This window comes from Haemaphysalis longicornis, unplaced genomic scaffold, assembly GCF_048455015.1.
Source record: "Haemaphysalis longicornis isolate Haplotype H1 unplaced genomic scaffold, Haemaphysalis longicornis Haplotype H1 scaffold_7, whole genome shotgun sequence".
NCBI lineage: Eukaryota > Metazoa > Arthropoda > Arachnida > Ixodida > Ixodidae > Haemaphysalis > Haemaphysalis longicornis.
The window spans coordinates 90642310-90656127 of record NW_027526422.1 but is presented as its reverse complement, the minus strand read 5'-3'; the positions used below and the strand labels follow the sequence as shown (position 1 = coordinate 90656127).

The following is a 13818-nucleotide window of genomic DNA, read 5'->3' as shown; positions in this document are numbered from 1 at the left end:
GGAGCCTCTTCTGTATACTGTCTTTGGCCTCCCACATGTGCAGAAGTCGTGCGTCTATATTTTCAAGACTAGCCTCTTCCAGTACTACGTGTGTGGACAGGTCAACGTCATTTTGTAAACTTTGCACCCATGTGTCCAAGTCCTCGATGGTAGGGTCCTCTTCTTCGGTGTCCGGCACCCGCCTTAGTTTACGGAACGTGTCCCAGTTTACTAACTTGTGCTTCCGGCAGGTGGGTTTAGACGGTCCTGCTGTAAGCGTAGTCTCCAAGATGAAGTGGTCACTGCTAAAGTCTTTAAAGGTGTTTGTCCACGTAGCGCTTGGAGCATTATATACGAGTGTGAGATCAGGGGTGGTGTATCGTTGGACACTGTTGCCTCGCCTTTTTGGGTGTGCCGGATCCGTCAGAAGTGTCAAATTGAGTTGTTGTATGGCTTCCCAGACTTTCTGCCCTTTTTTAGTTGGCCTTGTGTAGCCCCATGCGGGGTGTGGAGCATTGAAGTCACCCAAAATGGCCAACGGGTGTCCACGGGACGTGTGGAGGGCTTGGTGTAGTAGCTGCGTGAGGTTGCGCGACTGTTTGGGTGCGCTGTACACATTTAAAATGTACAATCTCTGGACGTGCCGGGCCGACGTAGGAAGAATTTCTAAAAATACGTATTCAGGGCCAGGGCTGTTGACATACAGTTGTTTGGCGGAGATATTTCTGTGCAGCAATGTTGTTACCCGTTGCTTCTGTGGGGCGTCTGTGTCAGCTGCGGTAGAGTGATACGCTTTATACCCCGAGAGTTTGGCCGGAACTTCTGTTTCTTGTAGGGCGATTACATCGGGCGTTGGCTGTGAATTATGATACAGGAAATTTAGGTACTGGTGTAATACTCCCCTTTTGGATCTGTACCCCCTACAGTTCCACTGCCATATGCGGTAGCTGTTATTACGTCTTGTCGTTATCTTTTTTTTGAGAGCTGTGCTTGGCGGCGCGTGCCCGAGACAGCGGTGGGGGACACTTGGCCGCCCGTCAGCGCTACCGCCCTAAAATACGGAATGAAAAAATGGCCGCGTATCTGCTCCTTCGTTGCAAATGTCGCCAAAAGACGATAGTCTTTGTAGACATTTACCAAGGAAATGTCCCCCTTTGCTTTCCCGCTCACCTCTCATGCTGTTCCTGTACCGTCGAGCTCATCCCAACGTAAACACAGTAAAGGTTTGCTCAAGGCGATTTGAATTTACCGCGTTCCACTGCTACAGGCGGGGTTCCTCGATGCCAGCGCTACAGTACGGCGGAGACGCGCGTGAATCGAGGCGGCCGACTTCAAGGTTTATAGAACATCGTTGCCGTGCTCCACGTGCGTTCCAATCAGAACGTGGAGACAAGCTAGTGGAACCTTTTGTTGCTGTTGCCGCGTGATTTCTCATATGCCGCCAGGAGGTGGCGCGGGCAGCAGCGGGCGGCGGTTTTCTGCAGTAGATGTATATAGAATATTATTTGCTATCGAAAAACCAAGCATCCATAAATTTTAAATGCAGAGCATTTCAGTACCTCACGATGTCACCCGCGTTGACGTCCGTAGTCGTAGTCCGCATCGCTCCCCGTCGGTCTGTCATTGGATTCGATTGGATTGGCTTGGACTGGCTTGGCTTGGCTTGGCTTGGATTGGTTTGGATTGGTTTGGATTAAAGTGGATTGTGTTGGATTGTGTTGCGTCATAGCCGCTCCACGTTGCGTCTTGGCCGCGGCAGGGGGGTTTACGGCACGTTTCACGTTTCACCATCTTCCCGCCTCTCGCGTGCTGTTTTAAATGCAGAGCATTTCAGTAACTCACGATGTCACCCGCGTTGACGTCCGTAGGCGTCCGTAGTCGTAGTCCGCACCCCTCCCCTTACACTATATAAAAAAAATACTATCCGGCGCCTGCTTTCGATCCCTCGACCCTGCGGGCGGAACGCAATATACATGGTGCTCTACCCACTGCGCCACAAAGACGACACAGAATGGGAGGCTACGAACGCGCCTTATATCCATGACTCATTCAAATTACTGCTGACGAGCGCTCTCTCGTCAGCAGTTGCCACAAGGGAAACAACATTAACGTAACGCAAACTACTTAATGTCGTGCGCCCCCGGAAATGTTCTGCATTTGATCGTGCCCCTCGCGAGGGGGATGTTCCAAGCTCTCGCCTGCGCATATACATTTCTTGCGTAGCTGGAGCCCTTCTGCGACATTTTTTAAATAAAGGAACACTATAAATATCCCTTGTGTAATAATTTTCGGTCGTATATTTGAGTAATGTCTCATTCATTCTCGGAACAGCGCAAAGGGGTGAGGACGAGGCGTAGACGGGACACAGCGCAGTTTTTTTTTCCAAGGAGCGTGGTTGAAGAGGGGAACATTGAAAAGGGCCCTTTGTAGAAGAAATGAAGTTAACTAAGGTATAAGCTGTGTCCCGTCTACGCCTCGTCCTCGTCCCTTTGCGCTGTTCCGAGAATGCTATACCAACACGCCCAAGCTTATACCTTAGTCTTATTCATGTTCAACAATGTTGACAAGTATGAACATATAAACCGGGCCTAGACGCCCACATTTGGCTCTGAGTATATAAGACTATTGCACAGTTTACAATTTACTTTGGCCGGGTGGCTGAATCGAGTCCCAGACAGACAGACAGACTAAAATTTCTGGGTTTAAGTAGCCCAAGAAAGACTATCGTCTTTAAAAAAATTATGAGTGCGTCCCTATTAGGCAAAGACTGATTAAATACTTTGGTGGAATAATGCACCAGCCTTCCTGCAGATTGTACAACTGCCTCTTGCTACAATAGTGGGGTGTCACAAAATGGGGGACGGGCCAATACCCCAAACCAGCTGTTTCTTTCGTTTTCCCGTTCTAGACAAAACATTTCTTCGTTCTTACGACGAATATCCGGGCAATGTGTATAAATGCATGCCGGTAAAATTAAGACAGGAACTTTTACTGCCTCTAGTGCCCCTTCCAACGTCCCTGCTTCTTTTTAAGGAGAGCACAGTGCAACAACCCAGAAATGACGACATTATAAAGAAGGCAGCCTTATTTCGTCTTGTATATTTAACCATGTCGACGCAAACGATGATGCACGATTCTTGCTCGAAAGATCAGAGCAAGGATAGTTAGTTTATTTTGGTGTTTTTAGTAGATATCGTCAGCTTCCAACACATTGTTTTAGAGGAAACACGAACCAATCCACTTTCTGTCGTATTTAATGCACTAAACACCTTGATGCCGGTGAAATTCTCGTTACTTCGCAGGGAAGAAGCACCTCCGAACCTTAGTGGTTCGACTAACGCCCTTTTACGGGGAGCTGGATTACGTCTTCGTGCCTAAGTTGATCTCGATGGCGAAGCGAACGTTCAAGACAATGTTCATGCCCGGTCCTGGGGTCCAGGTAAGCATATATTAGAAGAGCCCATTCCTAAATACTGTTTTCGGCTTAAAAATAACATTTGCTGCTACGACCCGTAGTTGAATGACATTTCTTGCTGAAATGGTTTGCTTGCCTGTAATAATAATGTGAAAGGCGCTGCAGTGGAGCTGCTGAAAAATGCTTCGAAGTTCTCCCTAAGACTCAAGCGCACTTATATCCGTAAAGTGGTTCAGGTTTAGCACTTCTAAACCTAGTTATACACACAGTGTTGCGTGAAATATTGTCGTTGCCAAAGATTTTGCAGCCCACCGCTATATCTACTAAATGATTTGATTGACCATTTCCTTTGCCCTGAATGGCACGAACGGACAGCCTAGCTGGCGCACCATTGATGGTGAGGCTGAGGGACCGAGCGACGACGAAGCCGCCGTTAAACGCTCGCCCTGTCACACGGTTCGCTTGCACTGCAGCGCATGCACACACTGCGCTGAGCGATAAAGCGCAGGAGAAGCAGCCGTTTCCCCCTTGCCTAGTTACGTAGTACCACAGGGGTGAGGCTCCGAGCGAAGGAAGCGATAAAAAAGGCGCAGCTTGCGCTCCGGTGGCTGAAGATCACTTGTGACGCGATGGATAATTGAAAGATGTAGCCCAGTAAAGCTTCCGCTCTGATAAGCATTAAAAAGATGGAGATTTACCTGATAATTTGTTTAGCATGAACCATGAGCTAGCTTTAGTGGTACGTAACAGCAACCTCTGTCCATTTTCGCACAAGCGATCTTGGGAAATTATGAGGTATATTTGCGAAAGAAAAGTTCCCTAAGTATCTACATATCTAAATTAAACATTGCGGTGATGCATCTCCCTTCTTATATGGAAGGTATCTCTGTCAGCTACTTTCACAGAGTTACTGGGGATTTTCGGGAGTTACCAGCAAATATCCTCGAGTGGTTATAAGTATAGTAAAAATAACAATATTACTACGTGCGCTTACTTGACATTACTGATGCCCTGGCTTCCGTGATTGCTGAATTGTTACCAGTGCTGGACTACAGACAGACCAAAGTTTTTCTGCTTCAATGGCCTGGGAAAGAGTATCGTCCGTATTAAACTCACGGGCTACTAAGAGAAGTACCGAGTCTACTTAGCGTTTGGAAGTGCGTGTTTGCAAAGTTTGTATACTGCGTTTCGAAAGCCAGCGCCCTGTCGTTTACAAGGGCGTGCGACGTATAGCCGGTATTCAATGGCGTGGTATGCATGCAGGCCACCATACGAGTGCGCCGCCATATCTGTGGCCAAGCGTCTGTTGACGAGGCGACGTTGTGCGCACGGCCCCCAGATCAGGCACCCCTCTTCTCCTCCAATCTTCATGGCGGCCAGGCAGGCCGCGGGCCGCGACGTGACCTTGTGCTTCGTGCAAGGCGTGTGCGAGTGATTCGATAGTCAGTTGTACCACGATAGCGTTGGTTACGCGAAAAGTCATGATTCCGCTCATGAGTGTGGCAACCTTTATCTACAATTCAACCCCAGCCTCCGCGCACACCTACGGGCGAGTGCGAGTCGGTCGTGGCACAAAGGTTTGAACGTGAGCGCAGTTGCCCGTTTGACAGCAGGAACTGCATCATTTCCAAACTGTTGCCCACTGAACGCAAAGTAATACCTCGACGCCAGTGCCGTTGAGTGCACACAGTACGATCTACATATCGCCAGACGCGTATATGAAGCCGCCGCAGATCAGCTGATTGCCAGCCGCCGCGCTCTAACGTCAGACGTGAGTTGTTTTGCTGAGTGTGAAACATTTAGCGCACGAGAACGCCAGCGATAAATCGGTGTACGCGTGAACCATCTCTCCAAAGAATTTATTCGGTTTTTGTACTGAGACACGTATTATAGGGCACTTACCAGAGAGAAAGTCGTGGATGCGGTGCGCGTGCACTTCCGTTGACATCCGCGGCGGCAGCCAACTGCAGCGTCGGACTTATGCTGCTTATACGTGCCGTTCGCAGCCGCGGTTTCATCCTACGTGGATTCGAAGAGCTCTAGTGTAGGTAGAGCGCCACCACTTAATGTGAGCGAGATTAATATTATATCTGTTGACGCCACTACCGATAATCGGGCTGAAACGCAGCAGACGATGTACGCTGTTTTTTTTTTTCGAGATGCGGGCGCAAAGCGCATGCGCTGCCACGGTGGCCACTGACGCGGTGGTTTTCAGTGTTGCCAGGCGGAGAAATCTCCCGCTGAACTTTTCATTGAATACCACCTATAGGATCCACAGTAGCAACCTGGTAAACGGTGTACCATCTAATAGCCCCAATCACCTTCACCTGTGCCCGTCTTGTCAGTAAAGATCCAGTGCTATAATGCATCACCCAATTGCGATGCAATCACTAGTTATGCGAACTTTACTAAGATAAAATTTGCTGTGCACGTCTACCTTAGGGTGATGCCTTCATAGGGCGCTCCCTCGTAGTCCAATAGCCGTTCGCATAAATGCAAAATGCGAACAAAATTCTCTTTTTTCGTACTCGTGTAGGTGCGCGCTATACCACAAATACCGTCAGTCGAACAACTTGCCTGATTGAACATTCCCCCGTAGGTCATCTACGCCGGAAACGCGGGCTCCTTCCATGTCCGGGCACTCGACGCTCTGTCAAGGGACACCACGCTGTCTGGCAGCTGCTTCGTAGCCACTGACGACACGCCCGTGGGCGCTGACGCTATGATACGACCGCTGATCGAAGGTCATGGAATTCGAATCTTCCCGCGCCCTGTGCCCTACTGTATGGCGCTCAGTGCCGCTTGTTGCATGCGCGGAGTGGCCAGGATGCTCGCCCCAGTCGCGCCGAGTTTCCGAAGGGCCAGGCTTCCCATGCGTTCAGATATACGTTACATTTACAGCGGTCTACTTTTCGACGGGGCCGAGGCCCTCCAGGCGTTCGGCTGGCGCCCGAAGTACTCGCACGAGGAAGCGGTCCGGATGTCACGCACCTTCTACGATAACGTTTGATGAGGGAAGATTACCAGCATCGCGAGTGATAACTGAGTGGTGAACCAGACCACACATCACTGTCCTTAGTGAGGAGAATAATCTTGTGTTTACTAATCAGTGGGCAATAAACCCATCACTGAACATCTCCCTTGAAGAGATACCGCGAGTGGTTTTGGCGAGGCGTCGTTGCTTGGAAGCATGCGAAAGAAGTGAAAGGAAGCCTTTGCAAGGCTATGTCCGCCTACGCTTCAACAACATTGTGTCTAGCTTGCTCTTGAAACATGGGAGTCCGGTAAGGTTGTACTCACAACGTTGGATGATTTTATACTCCCCGCTTCGGCTAACGCAACGCCCACTGGAATCATCGCCGGAATAAGGATGTACCGAACAACGGCATGTACTCTAATTTATTAAAACCACTGCTAAGTGAATGTCAGGATATATTTAAATACTCTTTCAAAACATTTTGCACCAAAACAGGACAGCGTGAAGCCACTTTGATATGGGTATGCACCAACAGCAAGTGCACAATCCTCAAAGGTGTAAACAAGAACAACGAACGGGCTGCCAGCCTAGGGACAGAGCGGCATGTTAACGCCCATCCTAGTCAGCGATATTGTGCGCATGCACTGGAACAGCCGAGGGCAGAGGATAACCCTGTGAGCTCCCATTATCAGCCACTAACGATCACTCGGTGGTTAGTGTAAGCGCATGCGCTGTCCTTATCATGGCACCCACTGCTTTGTCATTGTTAACAGTCTGTGAATTTGGCGTAATGCAATGATCGGGAGTTTCCTCCGTTCGTTCACTTCAGTCTACTTGTTGTCCTTGCTGATGTTGTGCACAACCCAGTTGATGCTGGTCGTCCAGCTGTTGCTCACGGCCTCCTCGAACTTTGCCCGAAAGTGCGAGAGGGCGTCGTTCTCGGAGTAGTCGAGCACCAGGGCGTCACGGAGGTAGTCCAGGTCTTTCTCCGAGGTCAGCTCCGGCATGCCCGTGGTCACCATCATGGCGAACAGGGAGATGATCAGCGAACCATGACGCCTCAGGATTATGAACGCCTCCTCGCACAGATGCTGGAACCTGCGCGGACGCAAGGTACAGGCAACTTTCCGATATAAGGACATTTGGGATGGAGATGTTGGGAGCGTGTTCATATTGACTCCACTAGATTGTTCTAAGTCGCGAGGTGGGTAACCCCCCTTCATGGTTCGCGACGGTTACTGAGGGCGTGCACATGCATGATTCAATCATAGAAACACCCTAACAGGAAACTGGATCTGCAAAACCATAGACAGCGCAGATATTGCTGCATACCCAGCTTTCTCGCTCAAAATTCCCACGTCTCAGGAACCTAGCAAAATCATTTCAGGAAAGTGATATTTGGCTTAAAGCAAAAAGTCAACGTCAAGATAAACAAAGTAAAAAAAGTTTCCAGGATTCTGAATATTTCGCGTGTAATTCGCTGTCAAATCTTACTCCCCATGCATTTCTATGGGATAGTTTCCATGGCTCAGGAACCTAGTCGCGCAATGCTAGACTTGAAACTGCACAAAGCAAGTTTTCACCCCCAATATTAGCTGCGCAGAAAACTTCACATTTCACTAAATAACTACAGAGTAATATCTGTTAAAACAACTGCCAATAGCGGGAGAGCTGCACATGGGACAAAACAAACATACAAATATCGCTCACTACTTTAATGCCGAAATTTCCCGTAGTACGCACTTAAACGGCGGCGCTCAGTGATCTGTGGCAGCTTGTCATAAGAGAAGCACAACTCTATAGACAGACAACGTGTGGGTTACAGCTAGTTGGTAATCCATTGTACGAATTACCCACTAGCGCTTCTCTTTGTCCCGTTCGTTTCCTGTCTGAATTTTCACGCTTGAAATTTATTCTATAGAGAGGGCACGGCAGCGCTCTGTGGGAGAAGAGACGATAAGAGCGTTGAGGAGGGAGTCACGGCGCCGCAAAAGTGCTGGGAGGAGAGGAGCGCCATGTCGCGTCGTGCAACTTGGGTGCCAAGTTTTGTGTCTCAACTTCTGTGTACCCCGCATGGCTGCCATTACATTATTCGCTAAGATGCCTCACAAGAAGGTGGCCATGTCGTAGTCAAAGGCGGCCGCGGCAGCAGCAGGGAGACTCCGCATCTATCTGCTCGAGTTTTGGTTTTGTGGCCCATATCTCTTCTTTAAATGCCCCCGGTGCTCGGCTTTCTTCAGCAACCATCGTCTGCAAGCTAGAGCGCAAAAGGAATTCTTGGTTTTGTTTATCCTTTTTAATGGCGCTTGATACGACCGCGGTTAGTTCCCGTTGCTGCTACTGTAGGGATAAGAATCACGACGCCTACTCGACACATAGCACGTGATCGGGTGGACGTTGCACCTGAAGGCGTCTTGTTTAATTGAGTGCGCGCTATCCGTTTGTTCGCTCTGCTTCTTTCATTTGCTTTTTCGCCGTTACAGCAGCAAAGATGGAGCAAAGATCGTTGCGGGAGAGAAGACGAGACAAATCGGCTGCAATCGTGTAAATAAACCGTCGTGAAGGCTGCGCAAAGTTTCGCTACCTGCGAGTCTTTCGCGTTAGTGTGAGCTTCGTTCATCTTTTATTTGAATTTCCATCATCCTCGTTACCCGCCGCGGTGGCTCAGTGGCTAAGGCGTTGCGCTGCTGAGCACGAGGTCACGGGTTCGATTCCCGGCCGCGGCGGCCGCTTTTCTGATGGAGGCGAAAAGCAAAAACGCCCGTGTGTACGAGATTTCGGCGCACGTTAAAGATCCCCAGGTGGTCAAAATGAATCCGTAGCCCTCCACTACGGCGCGCCTCATCGCCTGCGTTGAGTCGGCGCGTTAAACCCTACAATCAAGAACATCATCCTCGTTCCCATTCATCCCACCACACCACTGCACAAATGACATAAATGCCAACTACCTCTACGCCCGGTTACTGCGAGTTGGGTTACCTGTTGAACGCGACGCTTCCACTGTCGTGCCCATGCCTGATGACGTGAACGAAGTCGTGCGTGAGCACGAACGGCACCCGCTCCCGTTTGATGCCGAACTTCTCCTTGAACTTCCCCAGAATGTGGCCGTAGTCGATGTGGAACAGCTGCGTAAACGACCGCCACAATGTCGATGCCAGCATTGCACCAGCCTCACGCTTCTAATGATTCGATGTTTTAAGCCATTACACAAGATGTCTGATCGTGGTCCATGTGGCGTTGATTCACCACATACAAAAATAGGCTTGAACGATTGGTCCAGAAGGGTGTGATTTCACACGGTCGTGATGTCAGACATGGCAACAGTAAAAGCTGAATTTTTTAAAAAATGTGCAAAAACGCGAATAAAATTAAAAATTAACATTATCAATTAAAATAAAAATTACAAATTAGAAATTAAAAGTTAAAAATAAAATTACAAATGACCAAACAAACAATAGCCAATAAAAATAGAAACCGTAAATATTGAAAAACAAACTGGGAATCAGACAAAAATTACAAGTATTTAATTAGGCACCGTCGGCGCATAACTACATTTCGCTGCGTGTCATCGAATTTTTAGCCCCCAGTTATGTGTGCTACCACCATGATACATGCAGCCAGCGTAGGCTTTATGCGATAGTGTTCAGAGCTTTTGTATTTACGGCACGATTACTTCCTTAGAAAGTTATTGTTTTTACGATATGTACTGAATCAGTTGTTGCGTCGCCTGAAGCTTGATCGTCTCCGGCTGCTTGTACTGTTCCCGGATTAGCATCAATAGACATCATTATGTTATTTTATTTCGCTGAGCTCCCCAGGTGGGAAAAAAGTCTTTGTGATTCCCATAAACTGCGTTAGAAAATACCACCGCTTGCTGCCACTGCACCACACAAGTGCACTCTGGTGATCAGTGAAACTTACTAGGCACTTCAGAACATCCAATGCCTTCAACTTTCTCCCTGGTCTAAGTATCTAGCTTCAGCAAGATAGGCGGAAGAGGCCCGTCTCCCAGCCACTACTGATAGCGCCCTTTTGCGTTTCCTATGTACTACATCAAGGAGCGAAAAAAGCTTAGCCATATAATATTTGAGTCTAATTTGAAATCCCGGATAACTGCAAGACAACTATTTTATAGAGTTCCATGACGTCAGTTTTCCCCTCTCCTGCTTAGCAGGGGATCGAGCTTGTTCCTCGTTGCTGCTTCCTTTCTTGAGCAGGCGGTTCGCGGGAGAACGTTTAAGCTACTGTGGTTCAACAAAACACCTCTGCTGGCACAGCCAGTATTCCTGTACCCTATTATGGCCATTCATAGAACGCATCCTCCTCCCAGATTTACATGACGACGAACTAGTTGAACAACGCCATCTGTGGAAAGTGCGCCGAATACACTGTGCATGAGAAGTAAAACATTGCAAGGTTGAATTAACGAAGTCTCCGAGACCCTTGAGGTATTTTATTAAATCAGTAAATTTTGAAAGACGAGAAAGCATTATGGTTATGGGGAGCTGCGGTGGAAATATAAATTCGTTCGTTATTACGAGGAATTCGCGAAACCGAGTGTTGTATAATCGAGGTCTGACATTATAGGTAGGTCCTCCCAGTGGGCGCGAGTTGCGAGACTTACCTCTCCGTTTGCTTTGACCATGATGTTGTCGCTGTGTCTGTCGGCGACGCCAAGAACATATGTGGCCACACAGTAGCCGGCACAAGACAAGGTGAAGTTCTCCACCGCTTTCTTGAGGCTGAAAATCAACATCCTTCTGTGGCGAGCATGGCATGTGTACCAAAGCGCCATTTATCGGCCCGACCTAAAAGAGCCAAATACCGTTAATAAAAGCCGTAAGGAGTTGGGAATATTCGTTATTTGTGACGGAATTTTCAACGATCAAGCTTACCTGTGGCTGTTTTAGAAGTTAAACAGAAAAACAGTACCAAGTTTGAAAGTTTTAAAGCTTAACCGACTTCATGCTTGCTTGTTGAAGACGCCGTTACAAAACTGTAGACGACGTGTATGGCTCGTACGAAGAAAGAAATCAATTTTATTTTTCTATCGTTACTCGTTGACTTGAGAACAAAGGACACAGTAGGGACAGGCACAGAAATACGTTTAACAAATTAAACTGAAAACACAAGAGATCAACTACCAAAGTAAATAAAGAAGGAGGACTGGTGAACTCTACATAAATATAAGGCATCAGCAATCACATCGTGTTCCGCAAAATATTCCCTAAAGCCGATAGCACGGGTCAGTGGTCTTGAGAATGCGAAGGGTGAAGTGACAACAGTGCTGGTGTTTTAGGGGGTTGGTCTGCACCGGGAACGAGAACATATACGTGAAGACGCCGCATAAGGACGCAGCGTTAGTGCATTGGGTGTTCATGAGTTATTGTCCATGCGTTCCTAGAGGGAGGAAATATCAAGTGCACAAATGTTTTACCGTCTATATGTCCCATATTCTGATAAACGCTCCGAATTTCGCAGGTCCCTGTTCTGTCCCTTCGAACTTGTAAGTACATACCTTTCGGGAGTTTTGTTGTGATCCTTGATCCAGGCTAGCAGTGAGCCCTTCCTAAAAGCCGAAGTTGCGCTATAATTGTGCATTTTCTGGATGTTGGCGATCGTATTTGACTGGCGTACCACCTCGATGAGGCCTACGTTATGGTCCGTGGACAGGCACTGGTACGGAATCATCCTGTTCACGTGTTACAGACAAGAAAAAAACAAAAGCTGTTCAGTACATCAAGTAAGCCATGTCGCCTTACGCGACGGCTGCTCATTGGCAAGTATTGCTTCACCACGTAACACTTCGGGCGCCCTGTCTGCAAAACAACGCCTAGATTTTGTTTAGAGGCAGCCTTTGATGGTATATCTGCGTTGAAAGCTGCCTGTCGCTTCATTTTTAAAGCGAAGGCTTGCTTAGTTGGACTGATGGCGTCCTGCCAAAAACTAATACATTTCCCATTGACAGGTTGGTCGACCGTAACGCTCTGGACACATGGCGCTAGCGTGAAGTCGGGCTTCCATCGTGTCCAAGCGTTTACTTCAAAATCGCAAAGAAGGAACGGTCTTAGATAAGACAATACACGCAATTATCATAATGAAGGAAGCATTTGTAAACATTTAGCTCATAAATACGTAACGGCATGTATTCAGATTGTTCGTAGATGCATTTACTTAGTGTGAGAGAAATCGTCGCATGGATTTATTCTTTGCGATTTCGGTCTTTGAAGGTTTGACGATCAACTGCAAGCACTTTCGTTGGATTGGACGAAGCTTCCCGATTCTCTAAACTTTGTTTAAGGAAGGAATGATAATTTTTCCCCAACAAAATTTTTAATTCATAATTTTGCCTTGTGGCATATGAAATAAGATGTAAAGATGAGCAGAGAGAAGAAAGTATCAAAGCCAGAGAAAGATAAGAAAGCGGAAAAGCGACATAGAAGGGGTACAAAAATCACAGGTAGTCACGAAATCGATAACACTGGTCAAGTCTACAGGTAGACATGCAGTCCGGTTTCGTGTAGAAAGTTCATTAGCGACCTGCAGTAGCAGTCTTCTTGCACCAACCGCCCGACGTCACCCGGTTTATCCCACCGAAGACCAACCATCGCCTTCATTCCCACTCCATTCTTTTTTGCCACCTAGCCGACCCTGAACTGGCTGCAAACTCCATCTTACAACGCGTACAAGCGGTGTCGGGGTGCGTCAATATGTCGTCGACCAGAAAGAGCGGGGTAGTCGCCAGCGCTTCGATTTGACGTACCCCTAGTGACTAATCCTTTGTGAATGCAGCGCAACGACAGCCGATTTCGTCACCTGCTCGCTGTTGAGCTTGACTTCACCCCTCACCGCACGCCATCTATCGTTTTCTGTTGCTCTGTCGCTTCTGCTTGGGGATCGACGGGATAAATTTTGCCGACATAGCCCATCTATTGGTCAAACAACACCCATTGTAACATCTGATCGATGACTCGGGTCTGAGGCTGTTCACAAATCAATTCAATTCAATTCTAATTTTCAAAAACATTAGACGGTTCCCCATCTAACAGCTACTGCAGTAGCTTAACAAAGGCTAGGGAACCGCTACAAGGCGCAGCGCACAGCGCAGCGAACCGCAGTAATGGAAAACATACAAGATTGTTAAAAGCACAATATTTGAAATAATTACAAAATCTGAAGTATACATATCGCAAAATGACAGCAGTGTGCATTTAAGGAATAAATTGAAAATAATGCAACATAATACAGCATAGTACAACCGAACTTAGACTTACAATCGCACAGAGTATAACTAGTGGTAATGTCTGCTAAGAATAACTAGTGGTAATGTCTGCTAAACTGGAATTTCTAATTAGTACAGAAACACGGTATTGACCATACGTCAGTGTTTCGGGTGCGTGTGTCTGTTCCTTTGTAGTCTAGACATGCAAAAGATTTTACAAAATTT

General features: G+C 47.6%; 2 protein-coding genes across 5 annotated transcripts in view; one reads left to right on the top strand and one right to left on the bottom strand.

Annotated features, from left to right (window-relative positions):
* Positions 1 to 6784, top strand: part of LOC144146071 (3 beta-hydroxysteroid dehydrogenase type 7-like) — a 59104-nt gene extending 52320 nt beyond the window's left edge. For all 3 annotated transcript variants that reach the window (XM_077678000.1, XM_077678002.1, XM_077678001.1), the window contains exons 5-6: positions 3282 to 3418; positions 5994 to 6784. In XM_077678000.1, the coding sequence (XP_077534126.1) occupies positions 3282 to 3418; positions 5994 to 6404 (548 nt within the window). In that variant the 3' untranslated portion in view covers positions 6405 to 6784. The remainder of the gene's footprint in view (positions 1 to 3281; positions 3419 to 5993) is intronic.
* Positions 6785 to 6809: 25 nt separating this feature from the next.
* Pi3k92e (phosphatidylinositol 3-kinase 92E) overlaps positions 6810 to 13818 on the bottom strand; it is a 44038-nt gene continuing 37029 nt past the window's right edge. For both annotated transcript variants that reach the window (XM_077677994.1, XM_077677995.1), the window contains exons 18-21: positions 11890 to 12063; positions 10996 to 11113; positions 9351 to 9496; positions 6810 to 7469 (exon numbers count right to left, since the gene is read on the bottom strand). In XM_077677994.1, coding sequence (XP_077534120.1) covers positions 7202 to 7469; positions 9351 to 9496; positions 10996 to 11113; positions 11890 to 12063 — 706 coding nt within the window. In that variant the 3' untranslated portion in view covers positions 6810 to 7201. The remainder of the gene's footprint in view (positions 7470 to 9350; positions 9497 to 10995; positions 11114 to 11889; positions 12064 to 13818) is intronic.